Genomic DNA, 20,454 nt, shown 5'->3' on the forward strand with positions numbered 1-20,454 from the left:
CCCCCCCCCCCCCCCCCCCCCCCCGCAACCACCAATCCATTTTCTGTATCCAAGAATTCAGGATTTTGTTTTTGGTTGTTGTTGTTAAAATTCTACACATACGGGAGGTCATGCAGTATTTGTTTTTCTCCATGGATTTTTCTTTTTCTGGCTTTACCGTTGAGCATTTCAATCTGCCTGGAATCTGTCTTACTTCAAACCCCATGTTCTCTCTGTTGCACCTGCAAGAATTAGAATATCAATGGAACCTTAGAAATGTGACATCTACCCCCACTGGATCCCAAACTGGAAAGTATGTGAGAATTACTTGGAAGCTTTTGAGAAACGTGATCCCTGCCCCTTACCTCTGGAGGTTCTGGCTCACGACATGGTGGGGGCAGGAGGGGCGACCCTGATACTAACACAAGCCCCTGATTTTGATGCAGGTGGTTCACATACCACATTGTGGGAATATGGTTACCATCTGTAACCCCATAACTTCCCAAATGATAAGCTTTATGCTTGTCTTTGAATTTTAAATATTGCTTTTTAAAGATACACCCCTTGGGATGCCTGGGTGGCTCAGTCAGTTGAACATCTTGCCTTCAGCTCGGCTCATGATCCCGGGGGCCTGGGATTGAGCCTGGCATGGGGCTCCTTACTCAGCAGGGAGCCAGCTTCTCCCTCTCCCTCTGCCTGCTGCTTACCCTGCTTGTGCGCTCTCAAATAAGTAAATAAAATATTAAAAACATAAAATAAAGGTACACCCCTGGGGTCCCTAGGGGGGATAAATAGAGGATGCACGCCTGAACTGGTGCCAATCATCTCTATTTAGACTCCTTTCACCTCATATTGTCCTATATGCCTAGAAAAGTCTCTAGACCCACCTTGGTTTTTTTTTTTTTTTTTTAAAGATTTTATTTATTTGACAGAGATCACAAGTAGGCAGAGAGGCAGGCAGAGAGAGAGAGGAAGGGAAGCAGGCTCCCTGCTGAGCAGAGAGCCCAACGTGGGGTTCGATCTCAGGACCCTGAGATCATGACCTGAGGTGAAGGCAGAGGCTTTAACCCACTGAGCTACCCAGGCGCCCCGTAGACCCACCTTTTTAAAAAGAGTTTTTATTTAAATTCTAGTATAGTTAATACACAGTATAATATTAGTTTCAGATGTACAATATAGTGATTCAACACTTCCATACATCACCCCGAGCTCATCACAGGTGCTGTCTTTAATCCCCATCACCTATTTAACACCTCCCCCCTCACTTCCCCTCTGGTAACCATGTTTGTCCTCTACAATTAAGAGTCTGTTTCTTGAGGGGGGGGGGCTCAGTCAGCTAAACCAGAGCCTTTGGCTCTGGTCATGGTCCTGGGGTCCTGGGATTGAGCCCAACATCACACTCCCTGCTCAGTGGGGAGTCTGCTTTTCTCTCTCCCTCTTCCTCTGTCCCCCACCCCCAGCCCATGCTCTCTCTCGTGTGCTCTCTCAAATAAATAAATAAAATCTTCCTTAAAAAAAAGATCTAGGGGTGCCAGGGTGGCTCGGTTGTTAAGCGTCTGCCTTTGGCTCAGGTCATGATCCCAGGGTCCTGGGATCGAGCCCCACATCAGACTCCCGGGTTGGCAGAAAGCCTGCTTCTCCCTCTCCCACTCCTCCTGCTTGTGTTCCCTCTCTTGCTGTGTCTGTCAAACAAATAAATAAAATCTTAAAAAAAAAAAGACTGTTTTGGGGTGCCTGGGTGGCTCAGTGGGTTAAAGCCTCTGCCTTTGGTTCAGGTCATGATCCCGGGGTCCTAGGATCGAGCCCCACATCGGGCTCTCTCTGCTCAGTGGGGAGCCTGCTTCCCTTCCTCTCTCTCTGCTTGCCTCTCTGCCTACTTGTGATCTCTGTCAAATAAATAAATAAAATCTTAAAAAAAAAAAGACTTTCTTAATTTATCTATTTTCTTTGCTTATTTCTTAAAATCCACATATGAGTGAAATCATACTGTATTTGTCTTGATTTATTTTGCTTAGCATAATACTCTCTAGCTGCATTCATGTCATTGCAAATGGCAAGATTTTGTTCTTTTTCATGGCTGAATAGTATTCCATTATATATACACACTACATCTTCTTTATCCATTATCAGTTGATGGACACTTGGGTTGTTTCCATAATATGGCTACTACAATGCTTCTATAAACATAGGGGTGTATATATCCTTTTGAATTAGTATTTTTGTATTCTCTGAGTAAATGCCTAGTAGTGCAATTGCTGGATTGTTGGCTAGTTCTATTTTTAAGTTTTTGAGGAACCTCCATACTGTGTTCCACACTAGCTGCACCAGTTTGCATTCCCACCGACAGTGCAAGACGGTTCTGTTTTCCCCACATCCTCACCAACACCTGTTGTCTCTTGTGTTGTTGATTATAACCACTCTGACAGCTGTGAGGTGGTATCTCATTGAAGTTTGGATTTGTATCTCCCTGATGTTAAGTGATGTTTAACATCTTTTCATGTGTCTGTTGGCCATCTGTATGTCCTGTCTAGACCTACTTTCATAATCCATATTCTTCTAATGAGAATTTGCAATCAACTGCTCCTTTACCCTCTCTCTATTTTACTTGCTTGTTTCATTATAAAAACACATTTCCTTTACTGACCTTTTACTGACAGCTTCTGTAATGGGTACAGGGGTAGGGCATTTGGGCAGTCGGCCATTTTACTACTACGCATGACATTCTTCATTTCTTTAAGAAAGCAAGAAGAAACTTGGGGAATTGGCCTGATAGCACATCCGATGGAGAAGTCAGTATTTGAACCCAGATCTGTGTATTCTGTTTGTTATATCTCCCACTGACTTCAAAGAGAATCTGATCCTAAGAAGTTCACATCATGGTGGGGAAGAAAAAAATAATCTCACTCTCTGGTCATCTCTGTAGGAAAGACAGTGTTTTGCCCATAGTAACACTTAGTGAACGGCAGGGAAAGAAAACATAAACTTATTCTGGTTTCTTCTCTCTCTACTCATGATTTCCAAGTCAGGGGAATCATAATCTGGTAAAACAAAAAAGCACCAAGAGGACTGTTTGGGAAAACACAAATCTGAAGGCAAAACAGAAAGAAGAGCCTGCGTCCCACAGTGAGTTTCTTGGTCTGAACAGCTACTGTTGCAGGTGATCAAAGTGACAGGTCCCATTATGTGAAAATGTCCATTACAAGCTAGGGGTACTTTCATTTTGCACTCTTTAATTTTCATTTTTCTGATTAATTCAATGCAACTTTTAAGCAATACAAAAATGTAAAAACATAATATTAGACCATTTTTTACTTCCTGTACTCAGTTTTATAAGGCTGGTGTTACACATAATAGAGCAAGCAACTATATGTAATTGTAGAAATTACTGCTAGGCATTTGCATATGAAATATACACCTTTTACTGCCTCTAGTTGGCATTGTTAACTAGGTTATAAATAGTACAGCTGACACACTGCAAACAGAAAGGGCTTTTTGATGGGCACATGCTATGAATGGAAGAAGTGTTCAAACACAATGTTTAAGTTGGAAAGCTTTCATTAGAACTAGCCAAGGGGGAAAATGGTTTATTTCCTAATCATAGCCTTGCTGAGGAATCCAATCATATAGAAAGATTTATGGTAAAGCTTTCTAAAAACAGATATTTATGCTGTTATTTGGGTAAACAAGTGATACATCCAGTCTATAAACATATTTTAGTAGCGTTGATGGGGACTTTTAAGAAAATTGAGCTGGTCCCTTTGGATTAAATAATCTCTTAGAGTGTATGCATGGAGAGGCAGAGGAAGTAATAGGACTAAGAGACAAGACTGGAGAGTGCATTTATATCACTCTTGAAGATAAAGCTCACAATAGGGCCTTTGGCTGAAATCATCTACTAGAATTTGAAATTCTAAAAACTATTTGAAAAGCTTTAACTATTGAGGCAGAACAAAAAGATGCCATTCATTCTGACTGACCATAAAAACTAAATTAATAGGGCAGTATTCTTGCTGATGTTTTATATTGCTTAAGGGCAAAAATTCAACAGTTACTATGAGTGCTATTTCAATCATTACAAGGTGTAGGTACAAAGACTGGTGATGGCTTTTGTAAATGACAAATCTAACATTTGCAGACACTGTATTTTTGTGGAGTGTAATAATTTGGTTTTCAAAAGTTTTGTTTTGTTATGACTGAACAGCAACTATGACACAGAATTTTGATGTTGAAGTACTCATCCAGATGACAGGAAAGGTGAGGGGGCTAGGGACAAAATTTTCTTCCTACACAGTTGTTTTTAGGCATCTATATTTGCCTTAGTGCCTTGATACCATGGTGATAGCTTAGCAACAGCTAGATACAGATTAATCTGTCATGCCAGATTCAGTTCATAAAAAGTTGGTAGGTAGATCACTGGGAAGAAAAATATAAATGTTTAGGTGTTTAATAGTTTAGTCAAAAAAAGATTTGTCTCTCTACTACCCGCTCTTATCTAGCTCTTCATTATATATATAAAGAGATACAAATCCCAGTGTTATAACTGATAAGGCAAAATTTAAACCTTCCTTTTTTTTTCTTTTTTTTAATAGAGGGGTCACAGTCCCATTCTCTGTCTCATCTTAAAATTTTATTTATTTTTGTAAAGATTTTATTTATTTACTTGAGAGAGAGAGTGAGAGAACACAAGCACAGAGGGAAAGAGAGAGGCAGACACCTTGCTGACCAGGATGCCCAATGTGGGGCTCAATCCCAGGGATCGTGACCTGAGCCGAAGGCAGCTGCTTAACCAACTGAGCCACCCAGGTGCCCCTCCTTTTTTTTTTTTTTTTTTTAAGATTTTATTTATTCACTTTACAAAAGAGAGGGGGAACACGAGAGAGCACAAGCATGGGGAGCAGCAGAGGGAGAGGGAGAACCAGGTTCACCACTGAGCAGGGAGCTCTGGGGCTTGGCTCAATCCTAGGACCCGGGATCATGACATGAGCTGAAGTCAGATGCTCAACCAACTGGGCCACCCAGCTGCCCCTGAAGCCTTCTTAAATAGGGAACAAAAAAACACATTTCAACATTTCTTAAATATAATGACCACAATAGTGCATGTAAAGTGTTTTACATAGACAGTTCAAAAGGATTTTTTCAATTTCTTTCTGTTGATGGCTATTAGGAAGACAAAGTTACATAAAATAAATACCTTGGGGCCAGAAGACTTGGATAGCCTGACAGATACTGCCATTTTTATTTTTAAATTATTTTTTCATTTTTTTTTAAAATATTTTATTTATTTGAGAGAGAGCAGAAGTGGGGTAAGGAGTAGAGGGAGAAGCAGATTCAAGTGGGGTGAGGGGCAGAGGGAAAGGGAGAAGCAGACTATCCGCTGAGCCGGAAGCCTGATGTGGGGTTCAATCCTGGGACTCCGGGATCATGATCTGAGCTGACTTAACGGACTGAGCCCCCCAGGTGCCCCAGATACTGCCATTTTAAAAGTCAACCTATCACATGATGCCTTTCATTGTCTTTATCATAACAGTTTATATGTAAAGCAGAGAAAATAAAATCATCTGAAAGAAAGAAAGTAACACTTGGAAAAGCCAAGAGTAAATAAAACCACTTTGATTTTTAGGGCTATTGATTCTATTTCAAATACTCCCAAATGATAAAATATGAAGCAAATAGCTGTTAGCTAGTTGAATGGAGATGGCAGATAGATCTCAACTTGTGTGCTGGTTCTGAAATTTTAATAGCTGCTGCCTGGTGTGCTGTGTTAAAGATTCTGAGGTTCTGGAGGAAGAAGGGCTGTGAATGGGAAGTACCTATCAGGACGAAAGGGAGATTGGAGGGTCAAAGACTCGCTAAGTGGAATGTGGGATATGGAAGGGAAGTAGGTTGAGCTCAGAACACCCAACACAAACTCTACATTTTTTTTTAAGCCTTACATTTTATTTGATTTATTGATGTATTTAAAGTAAGCTCTAGGGGCACCTGGGTGGCTCCATCATTAAGTGTCTGCCTTTAGCTCAGGTCAGGGTCCCAGGGTCCGGGGATCGAGCCCCGCGTTGGACTTCCTTCTCAGTGGGGAGTCTGCTTCTCCTTCTCCCTTTGCTCCTCTCCCGTTTGTGCTCTCCCTCACTCTCTCTCTGTTAATTAAATCAATAAGTAAAATCTTTAAAAATAAATAAATAAAATAAAGTAAGCTCTATGCCCAACTTGGGGCTGGAACTCACGACCCTGGGATCAAGAGTCTATGTTTAGCTAGCTAGGTGCCCCTTAAGTCTTACCTTTTATATTAAAATAAATGCAAAGCTTATATTTAATTCCATAATATGTGTATTTTATATGACATAAAACTTTAAAAAATCATTTATAGTTGAATTACCTAACTTTAGCTTTGTGGGGAGAAAATAATATGTTCTTAGGTAACGTGCATCTTTGCTCTGTGGCCTCCTGCAGCACCTGCAGCCTGCTGAGGATCGCTGGGAGTCTCTGCTCCCCATTCAGTGAAGACCACACCTAGAAGACTGAGAGAAATAAGAATGTTCAAATTGTGCATGATAAGTTAAGATTCAGAGAAGGTAAGTAACCTGCTTGTCAGTGGCAGAGCTGGGATCTGAAGACTCTAAAGGCCAGTTTTTCTTTTTTTTAAAAAGATTTTATTTATTTATTTATTTAACAGAGGGATCACAAGTAGGCAGAGCAGCAGGCAGAGAGAGAGAGACAGAGAAGCAGGCTCCCTCAGCAGGGAGCCCGATTCCGGGCTTGATCCCAGGACCCTGAGATCATGACCTGAGCCGAAGGCAGAGGCTTTCACCCACTGAGCCACCCAGGCGCCCCTAAAGACCAGTTTCTTAACAAAGATTCTATCTATTTTTCTCCAAAGATAATTACCAGGATTCACAGTTTGGTACTAAATTATTGACCTGGGGCGTGGGGTCAGACTTTGGAGATCATAGAAGACTGTACAGTAACTAGTAAGTTGGCAATTTCACTATTGCTTTAAAGAAGAGAAGCATGGTTTCTGTTTGGGGTAATGGAAAAGCTGTGGAAGTGGATAGTGGTAATGGTTGCACAACTGTGTGAATATAATTAATATCACTTAATTGTACACTTAAAATGACTAGAATGGTACACGTTATGCTTAAAAAATACATATATATACACACATATATTATATATCCACAATTAAAAACGAGGAAAAGAAAATCATGACTTGTGGATTAGAAGATTAATATTTGGGGCACCTGGGTGGCTTAGTGGGTTAAGCCTCTGCCTTTGGTTCAGGTCATGATCTCAGGGTCTTGGGATGGAGCCCAGCATTGGGCTCTCTGCTCAGCAGGGGGTCTGCTCCCCGCCCCCCCCCCCGCCTGCCTCTCTGACTACTTGTGATTTCTCTCTCTCTGTCAAATAAATAAATAAAATCTTTAAAAAAAGGAAGATTAATATTGCTATGATGGCAATTTACCAAAATTATATCCATATATTCAGTACAATCCCTGTCAAAATTCCAGAAGTCTCTTTTGTAGAAATTGACAAACTACTCACAGAACTTTTTTATGGAAATGCCAGAGTGGCCAAAATAGCTTTGAAAAAGAATTACAAGTATAAATGAGGAAATCTGAACAAGATTGATGGTCTGTAACAATCTCATTATCTTAGCTGTGGTACTGTATTACAGTTCTATAAGATGTTACCATTGGGGGAAACTATAAAGGGTACATGGAATCTCTCTGTGTTAGTTCTTATAACTACTTGTGAATCTACTTGTGAAATGTGGGGCACCTCAGTCTGTTAGGCAGCTGACTCTTTTTTTTTTTTTTTAATATTTTATTTATTTATTTGACAGACAGAGATCACAAGTAGGCAGAGAGGCAGGCAGAGAGAGAGGAGGAAGCAGGCTCTCTACAGAGCAGAGAGCAGGATGTGGGGCTCAATCCCAGGACCCTGGGATCATGACCTGAGCGGAAGGCAGAGGCTTTACCCACTGAGCCACCCAGGCGCCCGGGCAGCTGACTCTTGATTCTGGCTCAGGTCATGATCTCAGGGTCATGAGATCAATCCCTTGCAGGACTCCCAGCTCAGTGGGGAGTCTGCTTTTCCCTCTCCCCTGCCTGTGCTTTCTCTGTCTTCTTCAAATGAATAAATCAAATCTTAAAAAAAAAAAAAAAAAAAAAAGTTAAATGAAAAAAATAAATTGGAAGACTTACACTTACCAATTTTATTTTAAAAAAATATTTATTTATTAATTTATTTGACAGAAAGAGAGCAAGCACAAACAGGGGAGTGGCAGAGGGAGAGTCCTCACTGAGTAGGGAGCTCAAAGCGGGGCTCGATCCCAGGACGTGGAGATCATGACTTGAGCTAAAGGCAGACACTTAACTGACTGAGCCGCCCCAACACTTCCCAATTTTAAGACTTAATATAGAGCTGTAGTAATCAAGACGGTATGATACTGCCTTAAGGAAAGAGAGAGATCAATGGAACAGAATTGAGATTCCAGAAACAAACCCTTATATTTATGGCCAATTGATTTTCTGCAAAGTTACCAAGGCAATTCAAAGGGGGAAAGAATAGTTTTTTCAACAAAAGGTTTCTCTAGAACAAATGGATATCCACATACAAAAATTTTTTATTTAATTTAGTGGTTTTCAATGGGGGTAATTTGGGCTTCCCAAAGGGAGACTACATTTGGCAATGTCTGGAGACAACTTTGGTTGTCACAATTGGGGGTAAGGGTGCTACTGACAGTTACTGGGTAGAAGCCAGAGATGCTGCTGAGTATCTAACAAGGCACAGGGCAGACCCCCACAGCAAATGACCCAGCCTGATGTGTCAACAGTGCTGAGGACAAGAAACCCTGATTTATCTCACACCATATACAAAAAATGACTAAAAATTAATCATAGACCTAAGCTTAAGAGCTAAATATATAAAACTTTAAGAAAAGAACACAAAAACAATCTTTGTCATTTTGGATTAGGCAGTAATGCCTTAGATATGACACCAAAAGCATTATATGTTAAAAAAAAGTTAACAAATTGGACTTAATCAAAATTAAAGACTTTTGTGCTTTAAAAGACTCCATTATGGGGGCACCTGGGTGGCTCAGTAGGTTAAGCATCTGCCTTCAGCTCAGGTCATGATACTGGGGTCCTGGGACCAAGTCCCACATTGGGTTCTCTGCTCTGTAGGCAGTCTGCTTTTCCTTTTCCCCCTTCCCCCATTCATGCTTGCTCCTCAAATTAAAAGCAAACAAAAAAAATTCCATCATTATGAACAGGTAATAGAATGGGAGGGAAATATATTTGATAAAAACTTGTATCCAGAATATATTAAGAATGCTTAGGGGAGCCTGGGTGGCTCAGTGGGTTAAACCTCTGCCTTCAGCTCGGGTCATGATCTCAGTCCTGGGATCGAGCCCCACATTGGGCTCTCTGCTCAGCAGGGAGCCTGCTTCCCTTTCTCTCTCTGCCTGCCTGTCTACTTGTGATCTCTCTCTCTGTCAAATAAATAAATAAAATCTTTTAAAAAAAAAAAAAAGAATGCTTATAACTCGGGGCATCTGAGTGGCTCAGTTGGTTGAGTGAGTTGGCTCAGGTCATGATCTCAGGGTTGTGGGACTGAGCCCCACCTCGGACTCTGTGCTTAGTAGGGAGTCTGCTTGAAGATCTCTCCCTCTACCCTCCCTCTACATGCACATGCTCTCTCTCTCTCTAAAATAAATAAATCTTTAAAAAAAATGCTTATAATTCAATAATAAGACAATAACCCAATTAAGAAATGGGCGAAATGTTTGAATAGACATTTCACCAAAGAAGAAATATAAACAGCTAATATGCTCATTAAAGGATGCTTAACATCATTAGTCATTAGGGAAATGCAAACAAAAATCACAATGAGATACTACCTCATTTCTACTAGAATAGCTATAATAAAAATGAGACTATCAAGGGTTGGTAAAGATATGAAGAAACTGGAATCTACATGTGTTGCTGGTAGAAATGTAAATGATATTACTTGGAAAATAGCTTGGCAATTTCTAAAACATTAAACATAATTTTACCATAAATTTTACTCTTAGGAATCTAAGAGAAATGAAAACTTGTCCGCACCAAGACTTGTTCTTGAATATTCATAGCAGCGTTATTCATAATAGGTAAGATGTAGAAACAACCCAAATGCCAATCAGCTGGTAAACAGATAAACAAATGTGGCATATCCTTATCATGGAACACTATTTAGCAAAAAAAAGGAGTAATGATTAATGCTACAAAATGAATAAACCTCAAAAACATGATGTTAAATGATGGAAACCAGATGTAAAAAAGTATAACTCCATTTACATAAAATGTCCAGAGAAGGCAAATCTACAGATGGAGAGTAGATTAGTGGCTGCCCAAGGATTGATTGTGAGTGGGCACAAGGGATCTTTAACACTGAAATGTGGTGACGTGTTCACAACTTTGTATACTTATTAAAATCATCCAATTGCATAACTAGATGAATTTTATGGTATGTAAATTATACTTCACTTAAGCTGCTTTTAAAAAAGGATGCAATTAAAGCAGTCCTGATGTTCATAAAAAGGAAGGGAAGAAGGATATAAGGAAAGCGAAGCATAAACAGGCAGCAATTAGAAAGTTCACAATAAATTGATCATATTCTGTGTATATGAGCTCAGGTTCCTAGGCAATTCATGATGTAATTATGGTGGCAGAAATCAGCAAAATGCTGTTTTGAGTGAGAAATAACGCAAACAGGAAGTGAGAAATAGTGAGGAGGTGAGGTGAAAAGGAAGTGAGAAATAATGCAAATAGGAAAATTACAATGATTAACTTAAGGAAGGAAAGATTTCAAGTGTAGCTTAATTCTTTGAGAATGATGTTTTCTGGGCTTAAAAAAAAAAAAAGACCCAAATGAAACAAGATAATAACAAAACACAATAAGCTCATACTTTTATAGCAAATGATCAGAGTCAGATATAGATTATTTTGTTTCCCTTTGAACAGACCCTAGAAGTTTCCTTCTCCCAAGTCTTCTGTAGGGGAAGGACATTTTTTCCTTATTTCCTTCTAGGTTCTTTGGCTGGCTTAATCATTAAATAGGCAGAAAACAGATTAACAGGAGAAAAGCAAATTTAATTTTGTATTTAAGGAGCCCATAAAAGTATGAAACTCAAATAATAACCAAAGCAAGCAGCTTTTATACCTTTTAGACAAAGAATTAATTTGTGAAGAGCTGACAAGACGAAGAGGTTTGGGCTTGGGGGTAGTAGTGAAGAAGTAACAAAATTTGTTTCTATGGCCTTCTTAGCCCTAAATTCCTATCTCTTGTGATGAGGATGTCTCTCTTCCTCCTGGTAGAGGAAGGGTACCTTTTACATGGGAGATTTATTTCATTTTCAGAAGGATAAAGGAGGGTCAGAGGGTCCTTCTTGCACAGGCTGTTTCTCAATTTTTTTTTTTTTTTAAGATTTTATTTTTAAGTAATCTCTATACTCAACATGGGCCTTGAACTCACAAGAGTTGCATGCTCATCTTACTGAGCCAGCCAGGTACTCCTCAAATACCTTTAATTCAAAATAACCAATGTGCCAAAGCAGCACATTTTTGAGTGGCCTATTTTATTCCCCTACACTTTTTCTTTTCTTTTTTTTTTTTTAAGATTTTATTTACTTATTTATTTGACAGGTAGAGATCACAAGCAGGCAGAGAGGCAGGCAGAGGGGGGGGGGGGAAGCAGGCTCCCCACTGAGCAGAGAGCCCGATGCAGGGCTCAATCCCAGGACCCCGAGATCATGACCTGAGCCGAAGGCAGCGGCTTAACCCACTGAGCCACCTGGGTGCCCCTACTTCCCTACACTGTCAAGCAAAGATGGCTTCTCATCTCCTATGAGATCGTTTCTCTGTGGTCTTTGCCAAGAGCAGAAGGTATGATTATTGACTGAGGCCCTTTCCTTCCTTAGATTGTGAAGTTCAGTGGGAAAGAAGTCATTATTTTGTAGGAATGGAACCACCAACCAAAAAAAAAAAAAATTAATCGTTCAAGTTGCAGAATTTTAAAGGAATTTGTTCCACAGTTTTTTGTATTGTTCTGGTTCCACAGTTTTAACCTGCTGCGTTATTTTTCCAAGTTCAAAGACTTTCTTTGTAGCAGGTTAGGAGGTTTTTTCCTTTTTTCAAAGATTGTATTTATTTATCTGAGAGAGCAAGTGAGTGAGAGAGCATGAGTTGGGGTGAGAAGGTACAGAGGGAAAGGGAGAAGCCGTCTCCCACTGAGCAGGGAGCCTCATATAGGGCCCCATTGTAGGTTCCTGGAATCAGGGCCAGAGCTAAAGGCAGATGCCCAACAGACTGAGCCATCCAGGTGCCCCAGGTTAGGAGGTTTTCTTCTTTCTTTCTTTTAAAGATTTATTTTATTTATTTATTTGACAGAGATCAGAAGTAGGCAGAGAGGTAGGCAGAGAGAGAGGGGGAAGCAGGCTCCCTGCTGAGCGGAGAGCCTTTTGCGGGGCTCAATTCCATGACCCTGAGATCATGACCTGAGCTGAAGGCAGAGGCATAACCCACTGAGCCACCCAGGTGCCCCAGGAGGTTTTCTTACCAAGTATTTAACGCATACTTATTTATACTGCAGAATCTGACCAGGAATAGAAATTTAGCTGCCTTTATAACTTAACCTACTTATTAATAATGGTTATAAAAACTGCAACATCATGGAAAAATGTTTATGATATGTTATGTGAAAATAGCAGGACCCAAAGTTAAACGTATACTATAATTAGACCCATGCCAAAAAAAAAAAAAAAGATATGCATGATAGAAAAGGCTGAAATAGAAACGAAATGGTGAGATGATTATTTTAGCATGGTGAGACTGTGAAAGATTAATTTTTTTCTATTTTCCAAAAATTTTTTAAAGTTGTTATTTACTTAAATGTGTTCAAGCCCCACATTGTGCATAGAGCTTACTTGAAAAATTTTTTTTGGAGGGGGGGGGAACACCTGGGTGGCTCAGTCAGTGAAGTGTCTGCCTTTGGGTCAGGTCCCGATGCCAGGTACCTGGGATCAAGTCCCGCATGGGGCTTCCTGCTCAGTGGGGAGCCTCTTTCTCCCTCTGCCTGTAGCTCTCCCTCCTTGTGCTCTTTCTCTCTCTCTCTGACAAATAAATAAATAAAATCTTAATTTTTTAAAAATGAGCTCAAAAAGTGAAATTTTAGCTACCCCAACAGTCAAGACAGGGGTGACCCACTTGTTTGCTCACAGGATGCACAGTGATGGGTTCACTGTCAGTCCTGGCAATGAGCAGATCAAGCTGAAAGGAAGCTGATGTAGCTTTTCTAGGAAGATGGTCAGCATCTCCAAAGAATGAAAAAGAATAAAAGCCTGAGAAACTTTCTCTTTCTACAGAAAAGAAAGAAATATGAACATGCCGGGGCACCTGCGTGGCCCAAGGTCATCATCCCAGGGTCCTGGGATGGAGCCCCACATCGGGCTCCCTGCTCAGCAGGGAGCCTGCTTTTCCCTCTCCCACTCCCCCTGTTTGTGTTCTCTCTCTCTCTGTCAAATAAATAAAGTCTGAAAGAAAGAAAGGAAGGAAGGAAGACAGACAGAAAGACGGAACTATGAACATTCCTTCACCAGGGCAGGCTGAAAACTTAGCACATCAGCGCCCCAAGAGCAGGTGGGGTGACCTAGAGAAAGAGGTGGATCCCACCATCAGGTCTGGCCTCTCTAGACTCTCCCCAGGTGACACTTGGTTTTTAGTCACCTTTATTATGTATGTATGTATTTATTTATTTTTTAATTTTATTTATTAGAGAGAGCACAAGCAGGGGGAGCAGCAGTGGGAGAAGGAGAAGCAGACTCCCCGCTGAGCACGGAGGTCGATGAGGGGATCGATCCCAGGGTCCTGGGGTCACGAGCTGAGCCGGAGGCAGTCCTTCAACCCACGGAGCCACCCAGGTGCCCCTTCAGTCACCTTTAGAAGCATTTTATCTCCTTAATGGAAAGGCAGGACCCATTCTGCAAGAAGAAAACAGTTAATTTGAGATCAGGACTGAAGGTAGGGAAGAGAAAGAGGTAAATGATTATTTTGTTAGATTGCTTTATGCTTGTAAAAGAAAGTGCAAATAGCTTTAGTATTACTAAAACATGATTAACAATAATGGAAACTATTAATAATAATGGAATGACAATTATGTCCTCACAGTTTAATGAATTCAAGAACCAGTCCAATTCATTTCTGCCCTTTTGTGCTTTAACAAAGGTGTGGCATGTCTGCTCTACCGTGAGGGACAGTCATTCCAGATTATAAAGATAGATTCTGGAGCATCTATTGGTCAGAAAGGTGATCTTAACAATAGGATTTCCAAGTGGGAAGATAAATGAAGTGGCAGGAAAGGAGCTTCCTGAGATTAAGAACTCTAGGAAGGAGCTTGACAACTGGTTTTCTGAAAAGCAAGGTTCTCTTTATCAGTGATGAACTTGCTGATTAGCTAGAGTCTTAAAAAAAAAGAAAAGAAAAGGAGACGTATCCTTTAGCTGTACTTTTGTTGATCAGACATAATTCCCCCACACCTGCTTGCCTGGAGATGGCCATGTTGGAGCACCTTCTCAGACTTAGACTTTGAAGAAAGATCATCATGGATTATTCTATTCCAACTGCTTTGCAATCACTGGAATTCAGTGTGTTGCAGATACTGGGCCTAAAAAAAGGTCTCTATCTTTTTGGAGTTTTTTTTTTTTTTTTTTTTTTTTAAGATTTAATTTATTTATTTGACAGAGAGAGATCACAAGTAAGCAGAGAGACAGGCAGAGAGAGAGGAAGGGAAGCAGGCTCCCTGCTGAGCAGAGAGCCCGATGTGGGACTCGATCCCAGGACCCTGAGATCCTGACCTGAGCCCAAGGCAGCGGCGGCTTAAGCCACTGAGCCACCCAGGCACCCTTTTTTGGAGCATTTTGTACTAATGTATATGTGTTTTATCCCAACTTGTTGCTGTCACCCACATCCTGGGCCATAGCAGTAATACTGTCACGGGTAAGACACAGTCTCAAACATTAGAGAGTGAGACCTGCACCAGGCCAGTCATGACACTGAGAGTTTATTTTTCGGTGTGCCTACATAAACCACATTATGTGAGCAAGAAAACATGAAGGCGATTTAGTATCATCAAGTAAAACTTACAACAAAGTTTAATGATAGTCATAAACTGTATCTTCTTTCAAAGACTTCATAATGGCAAACAGCTCACTATCTAATCCGTATCTCACGGATACTGTTTTTGTATGCCAGGAAACGGGTTCAAAGTTGGGGACTTTAAAAGCAGAAAACGTAGTGGGGCGGGAAACTGCTTTTTAGTTTCTGGGAAAATAGAATGTAAGTGTTTAGAAAAGAATGTCTCCCGGGGTGTGACTAAGAGATGGGTCGGGTAGGAAGGAGGGCGGAGAAGGGGGAAGGACCTGCACGGAGTTGGGTCAAGGTGTGGCCAGGGAGAGGGGCGGCTGCGTGAGAGACCTGGAATGCTCTGGGGGGTGGGGGGGGGTGGGGAGTCTGGCCGCCATCTGCCGGAAGGCCATCTCAGTGTTGTGCAGGGAGGGACCCAAGGGATCTGTTCCACAGGATTCTCGGGGCACCAAAGCTCCACACTGGTCTAGGTGGTGGGGGCTGGTAGGGACTGGCTGCAAGGGTTAGAGTCAGGAGACTGTAAGAAAATGTGTTGGGGACGCTGAGAAGAAAAAATATGGAGGCAGAAGAACACACAGCATGAAGGGAGGAAGTTCGTTTTGGGGATCCGGAGGGAGGCTGGACCATATATAGTCAGTCAGCAGAGGAAAGACTCAAGATCAGGAATCGGGGCAGGAAGCAGACAGGAGGCCGCAGGCTCGAGATCTTGGAAAGCAGGGAAGAGAAGCAGAGGAAGAGAGAACCAGGCGCTACCTGGAAAGACTCTCTGGTGGGGAGGTGGGGAGGTGGGGCAGGCCAGGCGGTCAGAGGTGGTCCGCTGGGCCTGCTTCTGCATCTGGAGAGGGTCAGAGGCTTAGCCCCAGGGCGTGGCTGCGGGACCGGAAAGAGAGAGCACGCCCTCACTGTCGCAGCCTGCACACACCGGAGCAAGACAAGACTGACAGGGAGGAGAGTGTGGCTGGTCTTAGGAGCCTGAACTGAATGAGGTTTGGAGGAGCCAATTTGCAAGTTGGGGGGACCAAGTGGAGGGGAGCAGCACAATGGCTGATGAAGGAATTCTTCCCTCTAGCAAGAAACTGGGGATGGGGGGGTGACAGAGAGGGGGTGGAGGGGACATTCTGAGGCCAGAGTCTTACCTGGTCGGCAGTGATGTCCCCGGGCGCACCCAGGCGGTAGACTAAGAGGTGTGATTAGGCATGTCTTGGTGCCCCAAATTTCTCCCTAAATTATCTGAAATTATAAGGACATAAGAGTTCATAAACAAACATCTCTATAAAGAAGGGGCATGAAGAAACACTCTCACCATTTAAAGCTGGAGAGTAAATTACCCAACAGTGTTAGGTTTAACAAAAGCCCGAGGAGAGGTTGGGAGAACTTTGCTGAGCGGGAAGACAGAGGCAGAGCTCCTCAACACTGAGGGCAGGACACCTGAGCCAGGGGAGGAAAGGTCCCAGAAAAAGCAGAAAGTCAGGTGCTGAAACAGAAGACTCCAGGATTACAGGCCATACAAAAGAGAGCTAGGAATATTGTAGGCCCTAAGCCACGAGGCCGTGTCGGAGGAAATTTGCTAGTAAGTTTTATGCACTCCTTCATAGCCTCTCTCCCCCTGGGTCTCACCTTTCCTCCTCCCTGAACCTCACAGAGCATCTCTACCATCCAGGGTCAGAAATGACAGTCTTTTAGAAAATAAAACAAGGCCGGAAGGCATACATTCTCTCATTTATTTAACAGAAGAGGAAGTTGAGGCTCAGGGGGAAGTGACTTGCGCAAGGTCACCCAACAAACGAGCTGCTAAAGCAGAAACAAGAGCCCAGGAATCGGGCCTCAGAGCACCCGACCATCTGCTTCAGAAAACCGACAGGTTGGGGTAAGTTCCTGCATATCTAGAGAACAAAAAAAGCAGGACTCCTCCTTTGTGGAAGTTAATGATTAAAACCTAGTCTGATCTAATGTGGCTAACCAGAGTTACTAATTAAGCCAATTTCTTCAAGAAAAGACCGTTTCAAACAGAAAAGCATTCGCTAAAGCTAAATCTACAGGCGTTCAAGTTGTGGTAGCACGAACTATACGATTATAATATTTTAAGTATATTAAAAAATATTTCATAATACAATACCTTAACCTCTGCAGCTCACATTTTCTCTTCATCGCAGGCCACATGCTGGGTCCTGATAAAATGGTTTCGTAACTTTGGGGGGAAGGAATTTAACTAAAATAACTTCACTTAGTGTTTGAGTGAACGAGGTAATAAAATCTGTTTGCTGTGTTCACTGTCTGCAGATAGGGCTGTAATTACACCACATAAGGAAGAAAGGTAGCTGAGTCTCAATCTGGATCATTTATGTAAACTCAGCCTTCTTGTCCACGGTCTTCTCATATTGCATGCAGGCAAACCACAAAAATCATCTCCATGAACCACACAGAGACGGTGTCTGATTGCAGGCCTGTGAGATTGCTTGTATTCTCTGTAATTGGATGTCTGTGGTTCAAGACCAAAATGTGACATTCTGAATTAAAAAAAAAAAAATTGACAGTTTATTCCCCAGATCAACAGTTATGTATGTGACACTTGTAAAAGTTGTAAAGGTATTCTCTAGACTGAATTATGACAAATGAATACATCCTCCTTGAAAAAAAAGCATCCCGTTTGGCTTTAAAAAAAAAAAAAAAGAGTTTGGGTCTTTGAAATGCATTTGAAAAAAAAATTTTGGTCTTCTAGAAAGAAAAGGAAGCCATTCCTACTACAACCAAGTTAACATATGATAACATTTTAATCTCCTACTTCAAATATTTAGCATTACTTTTTCAGCAAATTTTTCCTAAAAAAAACCAACCCTTACCAAAACCAGTAGCGCGAAGTGTATTCATACTGTACCTACAGATACAGAGACGTAATTGCAAGGAGACAAAGCACATTTTTTTTTCTTCATTATCAAAACTATCGTCCCTTATAACAATTGGTCACTAGTTTTTGATTTGACAGTCCTCGCTGGTTGGCACCGATCGTGTTTCTCTTGACACCTGCCGCTTCCAGCTTGCTCTGCCCTCTCTAGAAGGCAAACCACAGGCCACCGCCCCGGCGCCATCCCGGGCTCGGTCCAATCAATAAGGACTTATTTCCTGTCCATTTGCTGAGGTCACAGGAGCGAATCTCATTAATTATTTCTGCTACTGCAGCCTCAAGTGTGCTGCTGGCGTGACAAGTGAAAACTGCTTGACCTTTTTTCTTCTAATTTTGTTTGTAGCAGTTCCAAAAAGGAGGCAGGATTCATTTACCAATGTGATAAAAGGAAGGGGGAAAAAATGGATTATGATTTTAAAGTCATTAAGACATTTAGATATGCCATCGCGAAAGCTCTCCCGATCCCCTCATCCCCCAGGTTTTTTGTTTTTCGGTTTTTTCCGGCTAACGAACAATAGTGTCTTTTTAATTTGGTGTCACGAAAATCTGGTCACTGCAAACACAATGTTTTCTAAAGCAGATCTGGCCTCCGAGGGAGGAAAGCTCTCCAGGGCCTCCAGTGCCTTGTTTCCATGGTAACGACACAGGTCAATAGCTGAAGTCACACCTTTGCCAGCTTTGATTGTTTCCCGCAACTGTTAAGAAACAAATGCACAATAAAAGTCAGTTTTTCAGGTACCACAGTTAAATTGGGGAGGGGAGGTGGACACGGGGCGGGGGAGGGGGGCACAGTGTGGGTTCGTTGTTTCTGCTACGTTCTTTTTGAGGTAAAGAGGACACCAGTCCCTAAAGGTTTGGAGGCACTACCGTTCCCTAAGGCTGCTAGGTGTCTGGGCTCCGGAGGAACACAATTGGCTCCAATCAGCCTAATGACGCCTCCTCCCCCCCCGCTCCCACCCCTTGATATCCTGAAATGTGCCCCTCTGGGGGACGGCGGTAATGAAGGCGGAGGGCATTTACATCTCTGGCATTTTGAATGCAGCAGCCTGATATTCTTACGTGAGGAAGGCTTCATTAACATCCTACTTAGTGACTTTTTTTTTTTTTAAATGCTGTATGCTGACACAATAGTCTGTATGAAAATTCAAGAAAGACACCTTAGTTGAGGTCTGAACGCTACATTTTTTTAAAACTAAGAGCCTTTATTTGACTGGGAAGAATGAACTGAAACACACCTTTGTAAAGGATAAAGGAAACTCTTGCCAGCAAGTGGAGTTTATTTCTAATCCCTCTTTTGGATGACGGGGAAGGGCCAATAATAGGGTTACCCTTCAGAGCTGAAAGAGATTTATAGTGACTTGGTCAGCCTGCTTCCTTTTCCCCCAGTTCCCTCTTCTCTTTCTCAGTGAATACCTCTACCTAACTCCCTAAATCAGAAACCTGGGGGGGGGGGGGCCTCCTTCATGCCTCATTTCCGGTCAGGCTCTCTGGCCCCCAGAGACTGGGTGGGGCCAAAGGACAATGTTTTTTGTTTTTGTTTTTAAATAACAGGAACTTTCAGAATTGTCCTCAGTTGTTGTTGTTTAAATTTATTTATTCATTTATTTGACAGACAGAGATCACAAGTAGGCAGAGAGGCAGGCAGAGATGAGAAGGGAAGCAGGCTCCCTGCCGAGCAGATAAGCCCAATGCGGGGCTCGATCCCAGGACCCTGGGACCATGACCTGAGACGAAGGCAGAGGCTTTAACCCACTGAGCCACCCAGGTGCCCCCAAGGGTCAAGTTTTAGTCCGTGAGTGGAGAGGGATGTAAGTCACTTTTGGGCGGTAGCATTTAAACCATCCGCATAAATCCCTCCAGAGCCTTCCCCAAGGTGGCTATACTGCCCAGCCACACTGGAGAAGTTCCTCGTGCTGGATTCCAGCATGACCACAGTGAGCGCCATGGTGCCTCTCCTACCTGCGTGGGCCCTGGAGCATGGGCAAGGAACACATCTTGTTGAGACCACAGAGATTGTGAGGTTGTCTGTATCCATCTGGATGGACGGAGTCTCTAGATCCTAGCCATTCCGTCTCTTTTAGAGCTCTCACATTTATCCTCCCCTCTTCGTGCTCACTGCCGCGACCTCCGTTCAGATGACCATCATCCCTCGCCTGGCTTTGTTTGATGCAACCACTTCCTCAAGAGTCTTCCCACCACCAGATTTTGCCCCTGGACTCCATCTGTCATGCTGCCAAGGAGAGCTTTATAAAATGCAAATGTGATCTTGTTTAAAATCCTTCACTGCTTTCCAATACCCCTCAGAAGAGTCCAAGCTCTCTCATAAGGTCACAGAAGTCCTTTCCTGATCTAGCCCTTGCCCAGCCCGTGTTCTCCCATCATCATTATTTAGGGAAA

The 20,454-nt window shown here is 42.2% G+C and overlaps 1 protein-coding gene and 1 long non-coding RNA gene across 2 annotated transcripts in view; both read right to left on the reverse strand.

Annotated features, from left to right (window-relative positions):
• Nucleotides 1-34: 34 nt before the first annotated feature.
• Nucleotides 35-17,253, reverse strand: LOC132018335 (uncharacterized). Its single transcript, XR_009404512.1, has 4 exons — nucleotides 16,773-17,253; nucleotides 16,292-16,385; nucleotides 6,353-6,494; nucleotides 35-221 (listed from the first exon to the last, which is right to left on the reverse strand). It is a non-coding gene; the product is annotated as an uncharacterized LOC132018335 (long non-coding RNA).
• A 575-nt stretch (nucleotides 17,254-17,828) lies between these two features.
• The window catches only part of PDSS2 (decaprenyl diphosphate synthase subunit 2), a 259,962-nt gene continuing 257,336 nt past the window's right edge, over nucleotides 17,829-20,454 (reverse strand). Inside the window, exon 8 of the mRNA XM_059401140.1 lies at nucleotides 17,829-18,752. Within this exon, the coding sequence (XP_059257123.1) occupies nucleotides 18,594-18,752 (159 nt within the window). The 3' untranslated portion in view covers nucleotides 17,829-18,593. The remainder of the gene's footprint in view (nucleotides 18,753-20,454) is intronic.

Source organism: Mustela nigripes, chromosome 5 (assembly GCF_022355385.1).
Source record: "Mustela nigripes isolate SB6536 chromosome 5, MUSNIG.SB6536, whole genome shotgun sequence".
Taxonomy (NCBI): Eukaryota; Metazoa; Chordata; class Mammalia; order Carnivora; family Mustelidae; genus Mustela; species Mustela nigripes.